The 16,182-nt window shown below is 39.0% G+C and overlaps 1 protein-coding gene across 3 annotated transcripts; it reads left to right on the top strand.

Moving 5' to 3' along the window:
- Positions 1 to 862: 862 nt before the first annotated feature.
- fdxr (ferredoxin reductase) lies at positions 863 to 16,074 on the top strand. 3 transcript variants are annotated; one of them, XM_030401206.1, is made up of 12 exons: positions 867 to 1,359; positions 1,695 to 1,798; positions 4,243 to 4,338; positions 5,941 to 6,063; positions 6,158 to 6,271; positions 6,391 to 6,492; positions 8,769 to 8,876; positions 9,902 to 9,986; positions 13,980 to 14,179; positions 14,281 to 14,452; positions 14,547 to 14,720; positions 15,311 to 16,074. In XM_030401206.1, exons 5-12 carry the CDS (start codon positions 6,185 to 6,187, stop codon positions 15,439 to 15,441), a joined length of 1,059 nt encoding a protein of 352 aa, XP_030257066.1. In that variant the 5' UTR covers positions 867 to 1,359; positions 1,695 to 1,798; positions 4,243 to 4,338; positions 5,941 to 6,063; positions 6,158 to 6,184; the 3' UTR covers positions 15,442 to 16,074. The 3 variants fall into 3 exon arrangements, with proteins under 3 accessions (XP_030257065.1, XP_030257064.1, XP_030257066.1); XM_030401204.1 differs by lacking the exon at positions 1,695 to 1,798 and having other exon boundaries at positions 865 to 1,359; XM_030401205.1 differs by lacking the exons at positions 1,695 to 1,798; positions 6,391 to 6,492 and having other exon boundaries at positions 863 to 1,359.
- Positions 16,075 to 16,182: the final 108 nt, after the last annotated feature.

The raw sequence follows: 16,182 nt of genomic DNA, 5'->3' as shown, positions 1-16,182 counted from the left end.
TCCTTGAACTCCCTTTACTTCTTTTTCTTTTCTTTCTAGTATTTCTTCTTTGGAAAATGTATTCTCTTCTGCCTTGTACAGATCTAAAAATATGTCAGTTTGGTCAGCTGTCTTGAAAATCAGTGTCAGGTGGGTTCCTTTAACAAGTCCTTAAGTGTGTGTTTTATCAGCCCACTTGCACACTTTTTATGTTGGTCAAATGTATATTTCTTATTCTTTTTTCTTTTTTTTTTACTCTAGGCCTTCGCACAAAAATAAATTACAAAGTATTTCCAAGAGCACAATGCCTTTTGCTGCTAAATAGGATGGATTATTCCATGACAAATGTAAAGAAACCTAGAGAAAATACTTTCCTGTCAGTCAGCTGTAGTTTCTGTAGAAGAGCTCGTTCATTTTTAAGTATATCGATACGATATGATATGATACAGTAAGACATGCTTTATTGTCTCAAATGCTGTGCACATAAATGCCTCCAAGTTAAAGTAAAATAAACTACGTAAATAAAAACAGCACCAGCCATGTCAGTCACAGCAATAAACTGGACATAAGAAATAAGGCACCCACCCCGTGGTAAAACAGCACACGACATATATTGCACACACCACATCACAACTGAAAAAACACAATTAGACAATTGCACAATCCCTTCAGCCTCAAGCAGCATTGTTTAAAAGTTTGATGGAGGTAGGCAAGATGATTTTTTCGGTTTTCTTAAACGATTGAGTTTAAACTGTAGGTCTCTGTTTTGTCTGCTCCTGCACAACAGCTCACATTCTGTGTAGAGGATGTGCGGTGGGTTGGCTGGTATCCTCTGAGCTTGCCTGAGAACAAACTGTTCTTATTTGGACTAAAGGTGTACATGCTGCTGCGGAACCTAAGTTCTGGTGCGCCTGTGTTCCACGGACCGCAGTGAATGTGACACAAGGTGTAGCTTTGAAACCCGGTCTGTTTACTTGTGGTAATACTGTAGCTGACTGTGATAAAGGGAAAATCCGATTTATAATTTAAACGGGGAAATGTAGCCAGGTCTTAGCACAGGCTCGCTTACTTTAGTCGACCACACGTAGCCCGGGGAAACTTCCAGAGACAGGGACGTTTATCACCTTGACTTTTCGGCTCGGTTCTCGGTCGAACTGACTGACTAATTGACTGTCCAAAGCTCAAAACAGAGGTGGTGAGGCAGAGCTGGTCACAGAATAGCAGGAAAACGATACAGTGGACTTAGCCTAACTATTTCTTGGTTCGAGCCAGACAGCCTGTCTGTAGCCGGGGAAGAAGGATGAAGGGGCCGCAGACTGCTGTTGCCCTGGTTGAGCTTGAGGACTGGGAGAAGTAGATGGACAAGTCAACTTCATGATGGTGAGGCTCCCAGAAACTAATATATATGTAGCTATAGTGCTTTAAGTCTTAGTTTTCCTTTGTGGAGGCAACGTGTGCCAAACTCTGTACAACAATGAGGTCTATCAACAAAGCTACGCACTCTTTGACTTCAGTCAGTTATACATTTATTACTGTCCAGCATTATGCCCAACTCTGTCTTTCAATGAGAAAACCCACAGTTGGCAGTAATAACAGCGTTGTGATCAGTGCCGTGGTTGATTTCCACTGTTAATGAACTTGCCTGGGTGTGAATTCTATTGCAAATGAGGAGTTTTTGGTCCAGTTACAATTCTGACTCTCTGCTCATGCTGTAGGTATAAATGCGTGTGGAAGGGCAGCCTTCTCCATTTGCAGCCCAAAGGTGTGTATTGTTGGCAGCGGTCCAGCAGGGTTCTACACAGCACAGCATCTGATCAAGGTACTTCCTGTTAGGCAGTGTTGGTGGGTATAGACATTAAGTTTGGGTCATATGGATAGAGGTTTCTTTAATAGTATACATCGTTCCATATTGTCACATGGTGACTTTTTTTCTAGAAAAAAAATCAGAGACTGATTATGGATACAATAACAAGATTAACAAACCTAACAGGGTTTCAATCTCATATTTCCATGAAGCAGTCCTGCTCACTGATTTGAAACATTGCCTACAACGGCCTAACACACCCAAAGATGTTAAAGAGATCACTATTATGGCATATAGGAGTGACAAAATCTCAGTTGACTAATAAATTGATACGATTTCAATGTATAGTTCATCAAATTGTCTACTTCAAACAGGCGTCATGGTTTTATATTTTTCACAGCTGGATTGCACTATTATCCCTGTTAACTGTATCACATCTGCTTCGATGTTATAAAGGATTTCTTTATGTCTTCACTTTATTAAATAGAGTTTTGTTGTAGAAAAACATATTAACTAATAGTATGTTGGTGTCTTACTCTTATTTGAGCCCAAAAAAAAAACCCAAAAAACAAACAATTATTGTACTTATTTGGGTTCATGAATGAAGATGGAAAACACTCCCAGTCTGTAACAGTGGGAATACGTTCTTTCTTTACTGCATGTTTCAAATGTTATTAAAGATTGGTTGAATCTTGTTTGAGAGGAAGTAGAAGCTACAGCAATGAATGGTAAGGAACTGTAATTTCTGTTTATTCTGGACGACTGTGTGGCAAAGGTTAAGGATGGTGAAGCAAAGTATACTTTGTTTTAGTCCTGTATCACCAGACTGCAGCATTCACTCAGCACTCCACCATAAAAAATGTTTACATTTTATGATTTCTTCAACCTGGATAATTCGGAATCTGACCTGTTATTAGGAATAACTACTCTTGCTTGCTTATATACTGTGGATCATGTAGAGGGATCAGTATTACATTGAGACTGTTTCGAAGTGTTTTCAGTTGACCAAACGAGAATGTTTTTGTATGTGCAGTCTCACCGTTTTAGCCTACACTCCCACCTAGATAAATAACGAGTCAAACCAGATGAATAGATGTTTACATTGCTACTTAATCCCCCACACCCTGTCTCATTGAACCGTGTTTATTTTAGCAGAGTTGAGGTGCAAACATTCAACCTCACAGACCTGCTGTAAATTGGACAGGAGATAACAGGCAGATCACATTGTGTGGACCAAACTGGTAATCCTGAGTCATCTGGCTATTTTACTTTCACACCCTCCTACAGAATGAACATAATGTAACACACGGCAAACTGTTTTCAGTAGAAAATGAATTTGAATCACCATCCCTTTCCTGGATCCAATTTTTATTTGATATGTTTTTAATATTATTTCTATTTTTAATTGTGTTAACCCGTTCAACGTGTACTTAGTTTAGACCAACTGACCACCGTCTACAGCTTTGATTGTGGCTCCAAGCCGCTTTATCATTTGACATAGCTTCTTAAGCTACTTAGCATACTTGCAAGTTCTTGTGGAGTGGTGGAAGAGGTTCTTGGATGACCAGCCATATGTTTGGGTAGATGACTTAAATGCTCCTTGACCAGTTGGAGCTGCCTGTGGTTATGGTTCACTGATTGTGGTGGTTCCACAGCTATACTCGATGTGCTGTTGTCTTAGGTGCTCTAGCCATAGTTTTCATGAAATCTGGCTTGAACGACTGTAGAGAGGGTAGGCTGATTTCCTGAAAATGCGTCATCAACATTCCCTGATAGATAGATAGATAGATAGATAGATAGATAGATAGATAGATAGATAGATAGATAGATAGATAGATAGATAGATAGATAGATAGATAGAATTACTTTAATGATCCCAGACAGGGAAATTATTTTGTTACAGCAGCAGTGGGTCCGCAAATAAAACACTTTGTACATAACATACATAGTGTATGCATACAATGCACAGTGTGCTATAAACAATAAACAATAACAATATATACAACAAGACAAAATATGCAAAATATATTATAAACAATAATAATATATACAAACAGTAGAGAGACCAGAGTTCTCTGTGAGGCAGAGGTGAGAGAGTTGTTGTATAAAGTGATGGATTGTGGCAGGAAAGATTTCCTGTATCTGTTGCTACGACAGCGAAGCTGAAGCAGCCTAATAATAAGCCTAATAATGTTATGTTTTCATTATAATAAGTGAGTGGCCAGATATTGCTGAGGGGCAAGTAGTAGGAAGTAGGAACAACTCATCCTGTTGGGTCCATGCTTTTCCATACAAAATGTCTTGTTGGGCAGACAAACACTACACTCAGAGCCAACTAGCCAGTTGCTAGCACAACTATAGGTCCACGGTCATTCTGATCACTGTATATTTCCAAATACTCTAATCAAAAGCATTCAGTTTTGCATGTTGTGTTTTTTTTTTCTTCTTCATCCTCATAGGCCCGCCAAGATGTTGAGGTGGACATTTATGAGCGGTTGCCTGTCCCCTTCGGTCTGGTCAGGTTCGGGGTGGCCCCTGATCATCCTGAAGTCAAGGTATCTAGTCCTCAATAGACATGTATAGGCATGCTAGAGAATTGTTCTGTTCGGTGTGTGTTTACATTCACTCAAGTCCCCAAAACTACTTTCTGCAAAAGCTGGCTATGAGAAACCTGTTTCATGTAATCCAGGGAAGTCGAAAAACCTGATATCCTGTGCAATATTTCTCCTGGAGATTAGTGTGTTGTGTTACATAGTTTCATGTGCAAGACAAAGTCTTGAAAAAGCTTTACAGCAGAGTGGTGAAATGGACAGAGAGATCGCAACATATAATGATACATCGTCGTGTAATGATTTTATTTAATTTAAAGTCATAGAAAAAATGTGACTGCCACTTATGTAGACGCTTTAAAATTCAGATACGGTTTGAGTGTCATTTAGTTTCGTATTTGGTCTGTTTTGCTCATGTCAGTGTAGGGCCGGGCAATATGGCTGAAAAACATATCACGATCTAAGTGTTTCATATCAGTCGATATCGATAATTATTGATTTTTTTTTTACCCATTTGAAATAAGAAAAAGATGAAAAATTACCCTTTAAATGGTGACCACAGGTGAGATTTTTGAAAAAGAAAATCCATTTTAAGATTTCAGAATCAGAATCTAAGACATGAGACAAAATAGTGTAGAAGCTGACATTGCTGCTTGACAATATGTTAATATTATAGTTCTTTTTTTTTTTTAAGTGGGGTCATATAAAGTACATATCTATAGTCGGTCTGTTGGCACTTTTGGCACTACATTTTCTCAACCATAGAACCTCCATATCCCTACGCATTAGCGCAACTGGGCCATTGCGCTAATTCGTAGGGATATGGGGGTTCTGCGGTCTGTGTCAGTGTCAGTGTCAGAAATTGTTAAGTTTCGTTTTGATCGAAATTAAACAGAGTTGTGTGCATAAACCTCTCGTCCAGCAACTGGGCCTCGCACTGTATTTCACCGCTCGCAGATCACCTGTTTCTTTTTGTCATTTAACTTTTTATCAAATTTCTTATATGTCAAAACATCATACCAAAGACTTCAGCACAAACAGATCAACCCTATTAAACCAAAATACACAGAGTAAAAACAAAAAATGCATATACATATAAATGTACATACACACATAATTCCAGATCACCTGTTTCTAATGGAGTTCAGCGAAATTATCGAACGTTCTATCGAATATATTTTCTATTGATATTGATCACGTGTCTATCGCGATAGATATCGTTATTGTTTTATCGCCCAGCCCTATGTCAGTGTAAGATTTCCAAAAATTGTTTGCACAAGACAAATTGTACACCTTATTCATACAATGAATAAAGACTATCTTTATTCATTTTATTTCAGAACTTGCATAAGAATCATCACACTGATATTTTGTTCAGTATTTTAAGTGTTACAGTGATAGTTGTTTGAACTTCTGTGGGTACATTGCAAACCGGGACTGCTAATAGCTAATTCAGCCTAATAATAATGGTTCCAATTGTTGCAGACTTCATCAAAATAGTCTCTCAATATTGGTCCCATAACAAACTGGTGCATGTATGTTTAATCGGAGCTAAAGTAACTCTTAAGTGTTTTCGTTTGAATAATTCTGATATTTTCTTTTTGTCAGAACGTCATCAACACATTCACCCTAACAGCAAGAAATTCACGCTGCAGCTTCTATGGGAATGTGAATGTGGGGAAGGATGTGAGCATTGAGGAGCTGCAGCAAGCCTATCATGCAGTGGTACTGGTAAGGACACGAAAACCCACTGCTCTGTTGTCCTTATGATGTTGATGTGCATAACCGTCCTTACTCGTCGTTTTTTTTGTATATTTTATGTAAGAGTTACGGAGCAGAGGGAAACAGGAGAATGGGAGTGCCAGGAGAAGACTTGGCAGGTGTTTACTCTGCCAAAGACTTTGTTGGCTGGTACAACGGGCTGCCAAGCTGTCAAGAGGTATGCTTTAAACTATGTAAAGTCATTATCAGATAAGTCCCGTTGTTTGTTTTCTTTTTACTTTCGTCCATGTCTTTATCTTCAAATCTCAGTTTCTGTCTATTATCATTTCAATCAAGCTGAGTCCGGACCTGAATTGTGAAACAGCAGTCATTCTGGGGCAAGGCAACGTGGCCTTGGATGTAGCAAGAATCCTGCTGGCTCCCACTGACATTTTAAAGGTGGGAAACACACAGCCTTGGTTTTTTAAAACATACTACACTGAACTTTTAACTGGTTATAAAACAGTTTAATACTGTTGCCTCTATATGACCTAGATAGATAAGATAGTGTATTTATTAAGGCCACATAGGAAGGACCTAAACAAGCAAATAGAACATTAGCCAGATGATTGTCAATTTTTATATAGTTTTTCCTAATGATTGTCACTGGGTTGGATTCTTACCTATCTGGGTTGGATTATTCATAAAGTAACATTTTTTTTGTGCTGGGGATGAATTGAGGAGCTGCTCCGTAGTCTGGTGCCATGGCACTAAAACAAGGTTTACTTTGTTTCTCCACCATCATATTACAGTTATTGATCTTACATAGACACTATGCATCCTGCAAATGGATGTGTTTATAAAAAGAAAAAATGGTATGTTGCCTCTTTCTATCACTCGCTTTCAAAACAAATGCTCAAGTAAGCCAGTTTAGGATCTTTGTGACATTGTTCTCATACTTCTTTTGTCCACAGGGGCCTCCAGAATCAACACAAAAAGAAAGACCATTGTACATGATTGATCAATCAATTTGGTGAAAATTAAGGCTCTTTAAAAATTATGAGTCTGATATGCTGTTTTCCAAGGTATTCAATTGTATAGCTTGTTTTCAATATGTACATTTGTTCAAATAGCTAAAGTTTGCCTTAATTTAATTATTGCGTGGCCATGAGTTCTAACAAGACATTTCCCCTGTTAACTCCTCTAATAGTTTACTTTAAATAGATATCTGAGGCTCCTTCAGGTTAAACTCAGACATATTAAAGAATAGACTAAAGTTAAAAATTAGACTAAAGTTCTGGAAAATAATGCTAATTTGTGTAGCAGACCTTTTTCTTATTTTCTACCCCATTGTTGATCGCAGCACCCCTCAGATTTATCTTGTGAACCTTTGGTTGGGAACCACTGGATGAAATTACAGCTACAACAGAATTGATACAATATTGATAATCAAATGATAAATTACCTAATAATATATCAGTCGCAAGACCAATTTTCTACAGAACAAGTTTTACTTTTAATACTATTAGCTGATAATACTGTACTTAAGTGGGATTTTGAATGCAGGACTTTTTACCTATTGTAGAGTACTTTGACATTGCTTTATTGCTAATTTGATTTGAGTAAAAAGATTTTGATATTTCTTCCACCACTGGGGTTTTTGTGAGAGGAGTTCGTACATGGCATGACCCTCCTGAAGCTCACCAAAGTTTATTATATTTAATTTTTAGTTTTGTCACTTGTTTTTTTTAAGGTAATAAAAAGTATTAAATTTAAATCAGGATTCCTACATATACCCTGTTGTAGCGACAACATAATAATATAGTAATAAATGTATAGCAAAGGAGCAAAGCAACGACACAGCATGATTTTTAATGTATGAAGTCAATGAGGTGTGAAATAAGTAACAGAAGAGAGGTATTTAATATATAACTATTTTGCCCTTTGCTTTGCCCTCAAAAGATTGCAAAGATGCTGTGGTTTACAGGGTGGTGAGGTCATTTCATCTTCCGCTAAAATGATCTGACAGTTGCTGTTGCGTCAAAGCGCGTGTTTGGGAGAGTTGTAATTCCATCCCACTAAAAAAATAACCATCCAACCATCTCACATGGCACTACAAGACAATCTGATATTGTGCGATAACAGATCCATGTTTGGGTTAATCTGCTTCTGGAGAAAGATGGTTGACTGTTGAGTCACATTCCTAGATGCATTGATGACCTACCGACTCAAAGCATTGTTTTTTGATGACCTGAGAATGAGACACAACAGTCAGCAATCTTTCTCGCTCACTGCACAGTTGATTGTGTGTTCACAGTCCACTGAGATTACATGCAGATACCTTTTAATCACCAAATTTACCGAAAGTAGATGCAAATCGTTTCCAGTTTTCTGGAATTCTGTGTGGACTCATGACTCATAGACAACAGGAAAGCGTCAAATGTAAAAACGTGTAAAAGAACTGAAAGTTATGACAGCACTGCATTTTGCAGCATTTTGTTATGCATGAGAAAATAAAGAACTTCTTTGTGAGTTTGAGCCACATGCATGTTTAGAGAAGTAAAGAGAGTCGCCTTCCTTACATCAACAGTAATGTCAACAGGGAGTTACAGTAAATGGAAAGAAAACATTTTTGGACTGTAACTTTAAATAAATATCAACTTAAAAACCCTCAGAACTCCAGTTTTCAGGTGACTGTAATGGAAAACTTCTCCTTTTTTTAATTTTTTTTGCAGAAGACCGACATCACCCAGCCAGCCTTGGAGGCTCTGGTCCAGAGCCAGGTCCGCAGGGTGCTGATTGTTGGTAGGAGAGGACCCATGCAGGTCGCTTGCACGATCAAGGTGGGTGTCGGAAGAGAAAGTTTGTTCAAGAAAGGAATAACAACTGTAAGTGATGTTTATCTTAAAAAAGAAAGTACTGTAGTCTCTCAGCTGTAACTATCTTCATGTTTTGTCAACATGACTCCAACCCCACTCTAATCCATGTGATTTGATTTGAGTGTCATTAAACCACACCAACTATTTGTTGATATTTTTTTGACCAAACACAATTAATTGATTTTCAAATTAATTTAGCTACTGCACACTGTCTTTCCATGTAACAACTGTAGCCCTTTTTAGATAGAAAAGGCGGCACGTTTGCTGCAAGGTAAAGGTGACAATCTGCCGCCCTGTCTTTCTAAAACGGAGGTGTAATATTCCTTTTTTTCCAAAAGCCGCTACTTGGAGTAGGCGTAAACACGTGACGTGAAGCACGAACTTCAGCTGTTAACAGTGACAACGAATTTGTCTTCAAAATAAGAGCTTTACATTGCACCCCACTGGAGTTTAGAACTGGGTTCTTAGCGGGGGGGCTTTTAATTTTGAAAGTAGCGACCGTTCGTAGCTTGCTGCTACAACAACAAGCTAACACAACCAAACAGCTACAGAGTTCCAGGAGACGCTAGCATCTCCTGGATCTCAGCAGCTGTCCAGTTGCTCATCTTGATGTCTGCAGATGAAGTGACGGACTGACTGCTGTGATCAGCTGTTTCCTGGTTTTGAAACTCCCCAGCTGTGGGTCGCACAACAGTGCAGGCCATCTTCACCTTCATCCATCTCACGCAAAAGGGACGGCCAAATTGGCGGCTTGCTGCCCTTTATAAAAACAGCTCGTAACAACACAATTACCACAAAGGGGACCATGTGTGTTACCACTGAATATAGATAGAAATAATGTCCAGAACTATACTATGAAAATAAGATCCAAGTTGTAGTCAACTACAATTTTAAACTCACCATAGTTAGTCACTTAGTCACTTCTACCAACTTTAAATGATTTTACCTGTCCAAATGAGTCATCTCTGCTGTCTTCTTTGTGTCTGCAGGAGTTTAGAGAAATGGTGAACCTGCCAGACACTAGACCTGAGATGATGGCGGATGATTTTGAAGGTGTCAAAGAGGCTCTTAAAGGTACGAAATTACTTTCATATCCTTCCCCCTTTTGTGGATGTTACTTCCCTTTTACCACCTCACCAGTCTGCTCTATTATTTGAGCCCTTCCGCACGGAAACGCTCTTTTGTGTAAACGCGCATTTTTTTGCATCGTTTTGGCCGATCGTCCACATGGATCCTGTGAACGCAGCGCCTAAAAACGCACTTTTTTGAAACTGGGTCCTGCCTTGCCTTGCGTTTTCGCGTGGACGGCGAATCCGCATACTTTCCGAAACGATGACGCCATCGCCCCACCCCACGACCTCTAGCCTTCGACCTCTGAACCCCGCGACGTCTCATAACAACAACAACAACAACACCGGACTACTGCTTGTGTTCATGTTTCTTGCAACTTACTCGCCTTGTAGTCGTGTGTGAGTCGCAGCAGCAGTTCGACCTCATTGTCGGTCCACACAAACGATTCTGGTTTCCTTGCACTAGCCATTTTTGTCTTCTTCTTGTTGTGTTTGGTTTCTCCGTCTACTGTCTGTTTGTATACAGTGCGCAAGCTTTATGTGCATGCTACATCTCTTCTTCTCCGTTTTTGGTGAATTTCAAGCGCCACCTATAGGCCTGGAATATGAACAACAGCATTTTGAGTCGTTTTCAGTGGATCTGTCTGGACGAAATATTCTTGAAAAGATGCCGAGAAAGACAGAGGAAAAAAAGATTGTTTTCGTATGTGTGGACAAGGCCTTGAACTGGGTAAATGTGAAGATTTGCACTGTAGTCTGTAGTCTTTTCAGTTGACACCAGGTCCTGAGAATGAAGTTATTTCACAGTTTGGCTTAACTCAGTACAATAGGCTACATACAGTTACATATTTACAGGGTTCGTACGGGTACTTGAAATCCTTGAAAGTGCTTGAATTTCAATGTTGTGTTTTCAAGGTCTGAAAAGTGCTTGGATTTTAGTTTAAGTGCTTGAAAGTGCTTGACATTATAACTCTGTGTCTTGGCAACATTGGGATCAGACTGGATAGTTTTCTTATTATAAGGAGAAATAAAATCAGTGTGTGTGTATCATCACACATGCAGCCCAGTAACAATAGAGAAGGATGGCTGAGGAGAAGGTGAATTTGATGCAATTTGGACTGATGACACGTTCAATATTAATAAACTTTGATGAATAAGCGAAAAGCTTATAAAAGTTTATGTCAAAAAAGAAAATTACAGGGTGCTCTCAGGTCTCTCTTTGTCCCGGTGCAAGTGTACCTGAAGAACGCCAAGTGGCTTCCCTTTTTTTTAGATAAAATTTTGTGTTCTCCATTAATTTCTAAAGTTTTTGCTATTATGAAACATCATATTAGATGTTTATAGCATTATACAATGTTCATAATTGTGATAAAAAGTGAAAAAAATAATCATGAGTATATATATATTCCTGTAGATATGTATTTTACCCCAGCTATTAGGTGCTGGAAATGTTGTAAATGACCCTAAAAAATGCTTGAAAAGTGCTTGAATTTGACCTTGAAAAATGTGTACGAACCCTGTATTTATCAAATGTAATACAGAATACAAGTTTGTTTTTCTTTTCCTAAACTGGGAGTGGAGAACATGTTACATAGTACCTGTTGTGTTGTATTAGTGTTGAAAGTATGGGTGCAACAGTAATAGGACTTTGACATTTCAGACACTCTTGAAGGAAGGAAGACATGTACGCTGTGGTTAACAGGCGGAACATGCCGTGTTGACACCTAAAGCCTATATATGGTAGGGTGAATGGAAACTCTTGAGAAGAAACTGCAGTTTTAAAAAAACTCAAAATATGCAAGACCACATGCCATCATCGTCCTAATGACCTTGGGGTCAGGTCTTATCCTTGCAACAGAGATGGCATTGGGCTAACTAATGGTGCTGAGCATGTTCCGGCTGATAGTGATAACAGTCTCCTTGCCTCAGGTCATGGCTAATTATGAGAACCTTGAGCTCATCTCTTGTAAACATGTCAAGCAGTAAGTGAAGGATATTATTGGAACTGGTGGTTTGTGTTTTCATCTTGTCAGTGCCTCTAAACTCAAACCATCAGTGATAATATTAGCATAACTGCAGTGGTGACTCGTCTGTTGTCACAGCAGCACATCAAAAAAAGATGCACTTACAGGAAATTTGTGAAGTGTTTAACATTTTCATTGCAGTGTGGAGACGTTTTCTGAAGTTGTGTGTGTGTGTGTGTGTGTGTGTGGGTGGGATTTGATAACTGAAATCTGGTAAGTTCACACATCTGAATATTTTCTACATTTTCACAAATACACCCACACACTTTTTCCATATTCACTAAAATGGCAGAAACCACGTGATCATGTGTGCATTTACCGTAAATTATGCACACAGACACAGATAAAAAATTTACACACATACACGCAAACACACTTAGATTGGGTATATGATTGGGTATGGTATATTGTTATCAAATATAATCTAGTTTTTGTCAGATTTTTATCAACAATGTTTTAAAGTTATCTGTTGCCTTTTTAAAAAACAAATATAGAATAACACACACACACACACACACTCTGTCTCTCTTTTTTTTCTCCAAAGTAAATCCTATTTTTGACAGGATAAACATACTTGAAAATTCACAAAACTTTGCAAGGTTGTCAAAAACTATGTACGTCTGATAAGAGTGTCAGGAATGTATGTGGAAAACATGCCTAGACTTAAAGAAAAATAATGGGCTGAATTCTGCCATTTTGAATTTAATATGAAAATTGACTGCATTTTTGGCCTTTTTCAGGGGCATACTTGAACTTCTCCTTGTGCGTTAATTCAATCCACTTAAAGTGGAACTCTTGCCTGAAAGCAACCAAGGCTTTATTTGTGATTGAATATGAGTCAAACCTTTGTGTAAAAGCATAATTACGAAGAAAGAGGCACTTTTAAGATTTACCGTAGTTTCGTTTTTGGGCAGCCTCGGTAGCTTTCTGGCGAGAGATTCACTTTAAACTTGGTCAGCCTAGAGACGAGACTTTAATGATGAAAAATGATCAAAAGAGTTTTTGTCCAATGGCTTCGCCGTGTCAAGGTGTCAAATTCACTGCACTTGTTTGAATCTAGCCCAAACTATAAATATGTGTTAGCAGTCCCAGTCTGAACACATCAACCACCTACTGGCAACAAGAAATATCATGTTTTATACTTTGATGTACTGTGCCTCCCAGTTTGAACAGATCCAAACTCCAAAAGACCTTGATGATGCATCACACCAAAAAGTGTGAGTTGTCCTTGAACAGCTACGGTGTGGCAGTGTGGCTACATGTGTTTGATAACAGTTGTGACCCATAAAACTGTGCCTGAAAAATAGCATGTAGATGTCCATGCTATTTTTCGGGCATAGTGTTAGTGCCACCTGCTGGCAACAGGAAATCGGAGGTCTATACTCTTACCAATAACTTAACACAGATTAGCCAGATTCACCTCATATTTGGTCAGTAAAGGCTCAAGAAGCTAAAAAAGCTTCTGTCCAAAATTTAGATTTTACATCAAACAGATTTGCTATGGCGTCAAACTATTCACCTTTGAAACAGGATTTCGGTGCTAAGAGCAATTCTTGAAAACTCACAAAACCTGGCACACATGTCAACGGTAGAAAAATGTGATATTCAGTGTGGGTGTCAGGATTCTGCTTGGAAAAATGGCCCAATAGCACCCCAAGTAGCCCTTGTGCTACATTTTACTGAGATGTACAAAATCTGGCAGACAGATCGAACACCTTCAGGCTTAAAACTACAAACTGTCTTGGCCAGTCGGCCATTTTGAACTAGTTTGAAAATTGAGTGTATTTTTGGCAATTTACAGTAGACATATTTTAACGAACTCTTTCGGGGGAGCGCTGAAAAATGGGCAGACATTCAGCAAAGACATTGATTCTCACCAGTTAAAAGGTAAAGAACACATTTGGGATCAGGAATTATCTCAGACCCAGCAGATGTTCTGCAGATTTTAAGCCTAAGTATCTGTGCTGTTTCAGATTTGCCAAGGCCCAGGAAGCGTCTGACGGAGTTGATGATGAAGACGGCCCTGGAGATTCCAAGTGAGAAGGAGCAGGAAAGGCAAAGCAAGGCTTCCCGTGTCTGGGCCTTTCGATTCTTACGGAGCCCCATTGAAATCCTGGCCAACCCTGACAACAGCAGAACAGTTGGCATCAGACTGGCAGTCAACAGGCTGGAGGTGAACAGGATTTGTATTTTAAAACTCAAGAAGTCATGTAGCAATGTGCAGCTGCCTAGAAACATAGGCCTGGTTAAAAATGGATACCTCTGTGTGTCCAGGGTTCAGGTGATGGAGCCCGGGCAGTGCCCACTGGAGAAGTGGAGGATGTGACCTGTGGTCTGCTCATTAGCAGTATCGGCTACAAGAGCCTCCCCATTGATCCCTCAGTGCCGTTTGACTCACACAAAGCCATCGTCCCAAACAACATGGGCCGTGTTCAACACACTGCAGGTAATCTGTAAATACCCTACAGAACACCACCACTCAGCAAGCTAAAACATTTAAAACATTAAAAAAAAGTTAATGTACCCATCTGTCTTTCCAGGTCTATATTGTAGTGGCTGGCTGAAAACAGGCCCTACTGGGGTGATAGCAACCACTATGAACAATAGTTTTGACACTGCACGTTCCGTGGTGGAGGACATGGAGTCTGGAACGGTGGATGTATCAGCTGCCAGGCCAGGCTCACAAAGCATCAGTGGCCTGCTAGAAGAAAGGGGTACTCTACTGTCTCTTTGGTTGTTTCTTCACATTCTGTTGAGCTCTGTTATCTGACCTGGGAGCACACTGTTGGTGATATACCGAGCAATTGACCCTCATTTTCATCCCTGCTGCTCCACAACTGTCCACCAACTGTCAACTGTCAAATGACAGTCAATTGGATCACATTTAACAAAGAGATTTAAAACAACTGCAAAGAAATGAAAAACGGCTGTAAACAAGGCAACTGTGTGTATTTGTTTTCAGGGCACAAACAGTGGAACAATTGTCTCATAATTTGTCCACGCTTTATTTTGCATTTATTCTAGATACAATTGCCAATTGGATATAAACACAACTGTTTTATGTCAAAATGTAGGATTCCACAAGCTAACCAGGAGTATGTTGGTTTGGACTAAATGTGTCTATTGGTCATATTGAACAGCTCTTTCATGGTAAATCATCATCTTTACTTAACAACTCCATCTCTAGTACCCGCGATGTCATCACAGCAGATGGCAACAACGGCGTCACCCTCTCTCTGTAATTCTGTTGTAAAAACATCTACAGCCAAATGTGATATATATTTTTTTTTTTTCTCCTCTGTAGGAGTGAAACCAGTGACTTTCTCCAACTGGGAGAAGATTGACAGTCTGGAGATGAGTAGAGGTGAAGCCAGTGGAAAACCCAGAGAAAAATTACTGACTGTGGAGGAAATGCTACAGGTGGCTCGAAAGTGACTGAACACTTACTTACAGGTGAACACTGGACCGAGTAAATGCAGTATAGAAGTATAGTAGTCGCCAAAATATTGATGGGACTGTGATGACTGACCACCATGGGCCTAGAAAGAAAATGACATGAAGCACTTAACATGGACTGAATTAATATTGTACACATTAAAAGGTAACCCTATGTTCTTTATCATGGACGCCATTATTAATAAACTATTACAATGTAAGTCTATACAAATGGTGTAATAAAGAACATGTAAAGACAAATGTTTGTTATACTCACAATTCATAAAATGAAATGTATGGCATTATCCCGTCCATTTTTGATTATATTAATACAAAATAAAATGACTTATTGCAGTCTTGGAGTAGCATTTCACTTTGCTCAATTCTAAATAGTTTCTGATGGCTACATGGTGCGTTTTGGCCTAGTCTGTATTAATTATGCTTTATTGTGGTTGAGATAGTATTGACCAGAAAAGCTGCACAATCCTCACAGGCAGCAAATGTACAAAGTACTCAGGCAGTCACGCGTGCATTGATTTAAATCTTTATGATTGAATATTTAAACAATTGCAATTGTACATGTATGGAATTAGTCTGTTTTTGTCTGATTTAATAAAAAAAATTAAAAAATTCCATTGTGAATGAAAACTGTTTCGGGGTTACCTTGGTAACACTGTCTTTAATGTTATTACTGTGGCCACAAGGATCTTAAAAATTTTGCAAGAGGGTGTAACTATAATT

Source organism: Sparus aurata, chromosome 20 (assembly GCF_900880675.1).
Source record: "Sparus aurata chromosome 20, fSpaAur1.1, whole genome shotgun sequence".
Lineage (NCBI taxonomy): Eukaryota > Metazoa > Chordata > Actinopteri > Spariformes > Sparidae > Sparus > Sparus aurata.
This window is presented reverse-complemented; position numbering and strand designations above follow the sequence as displayed.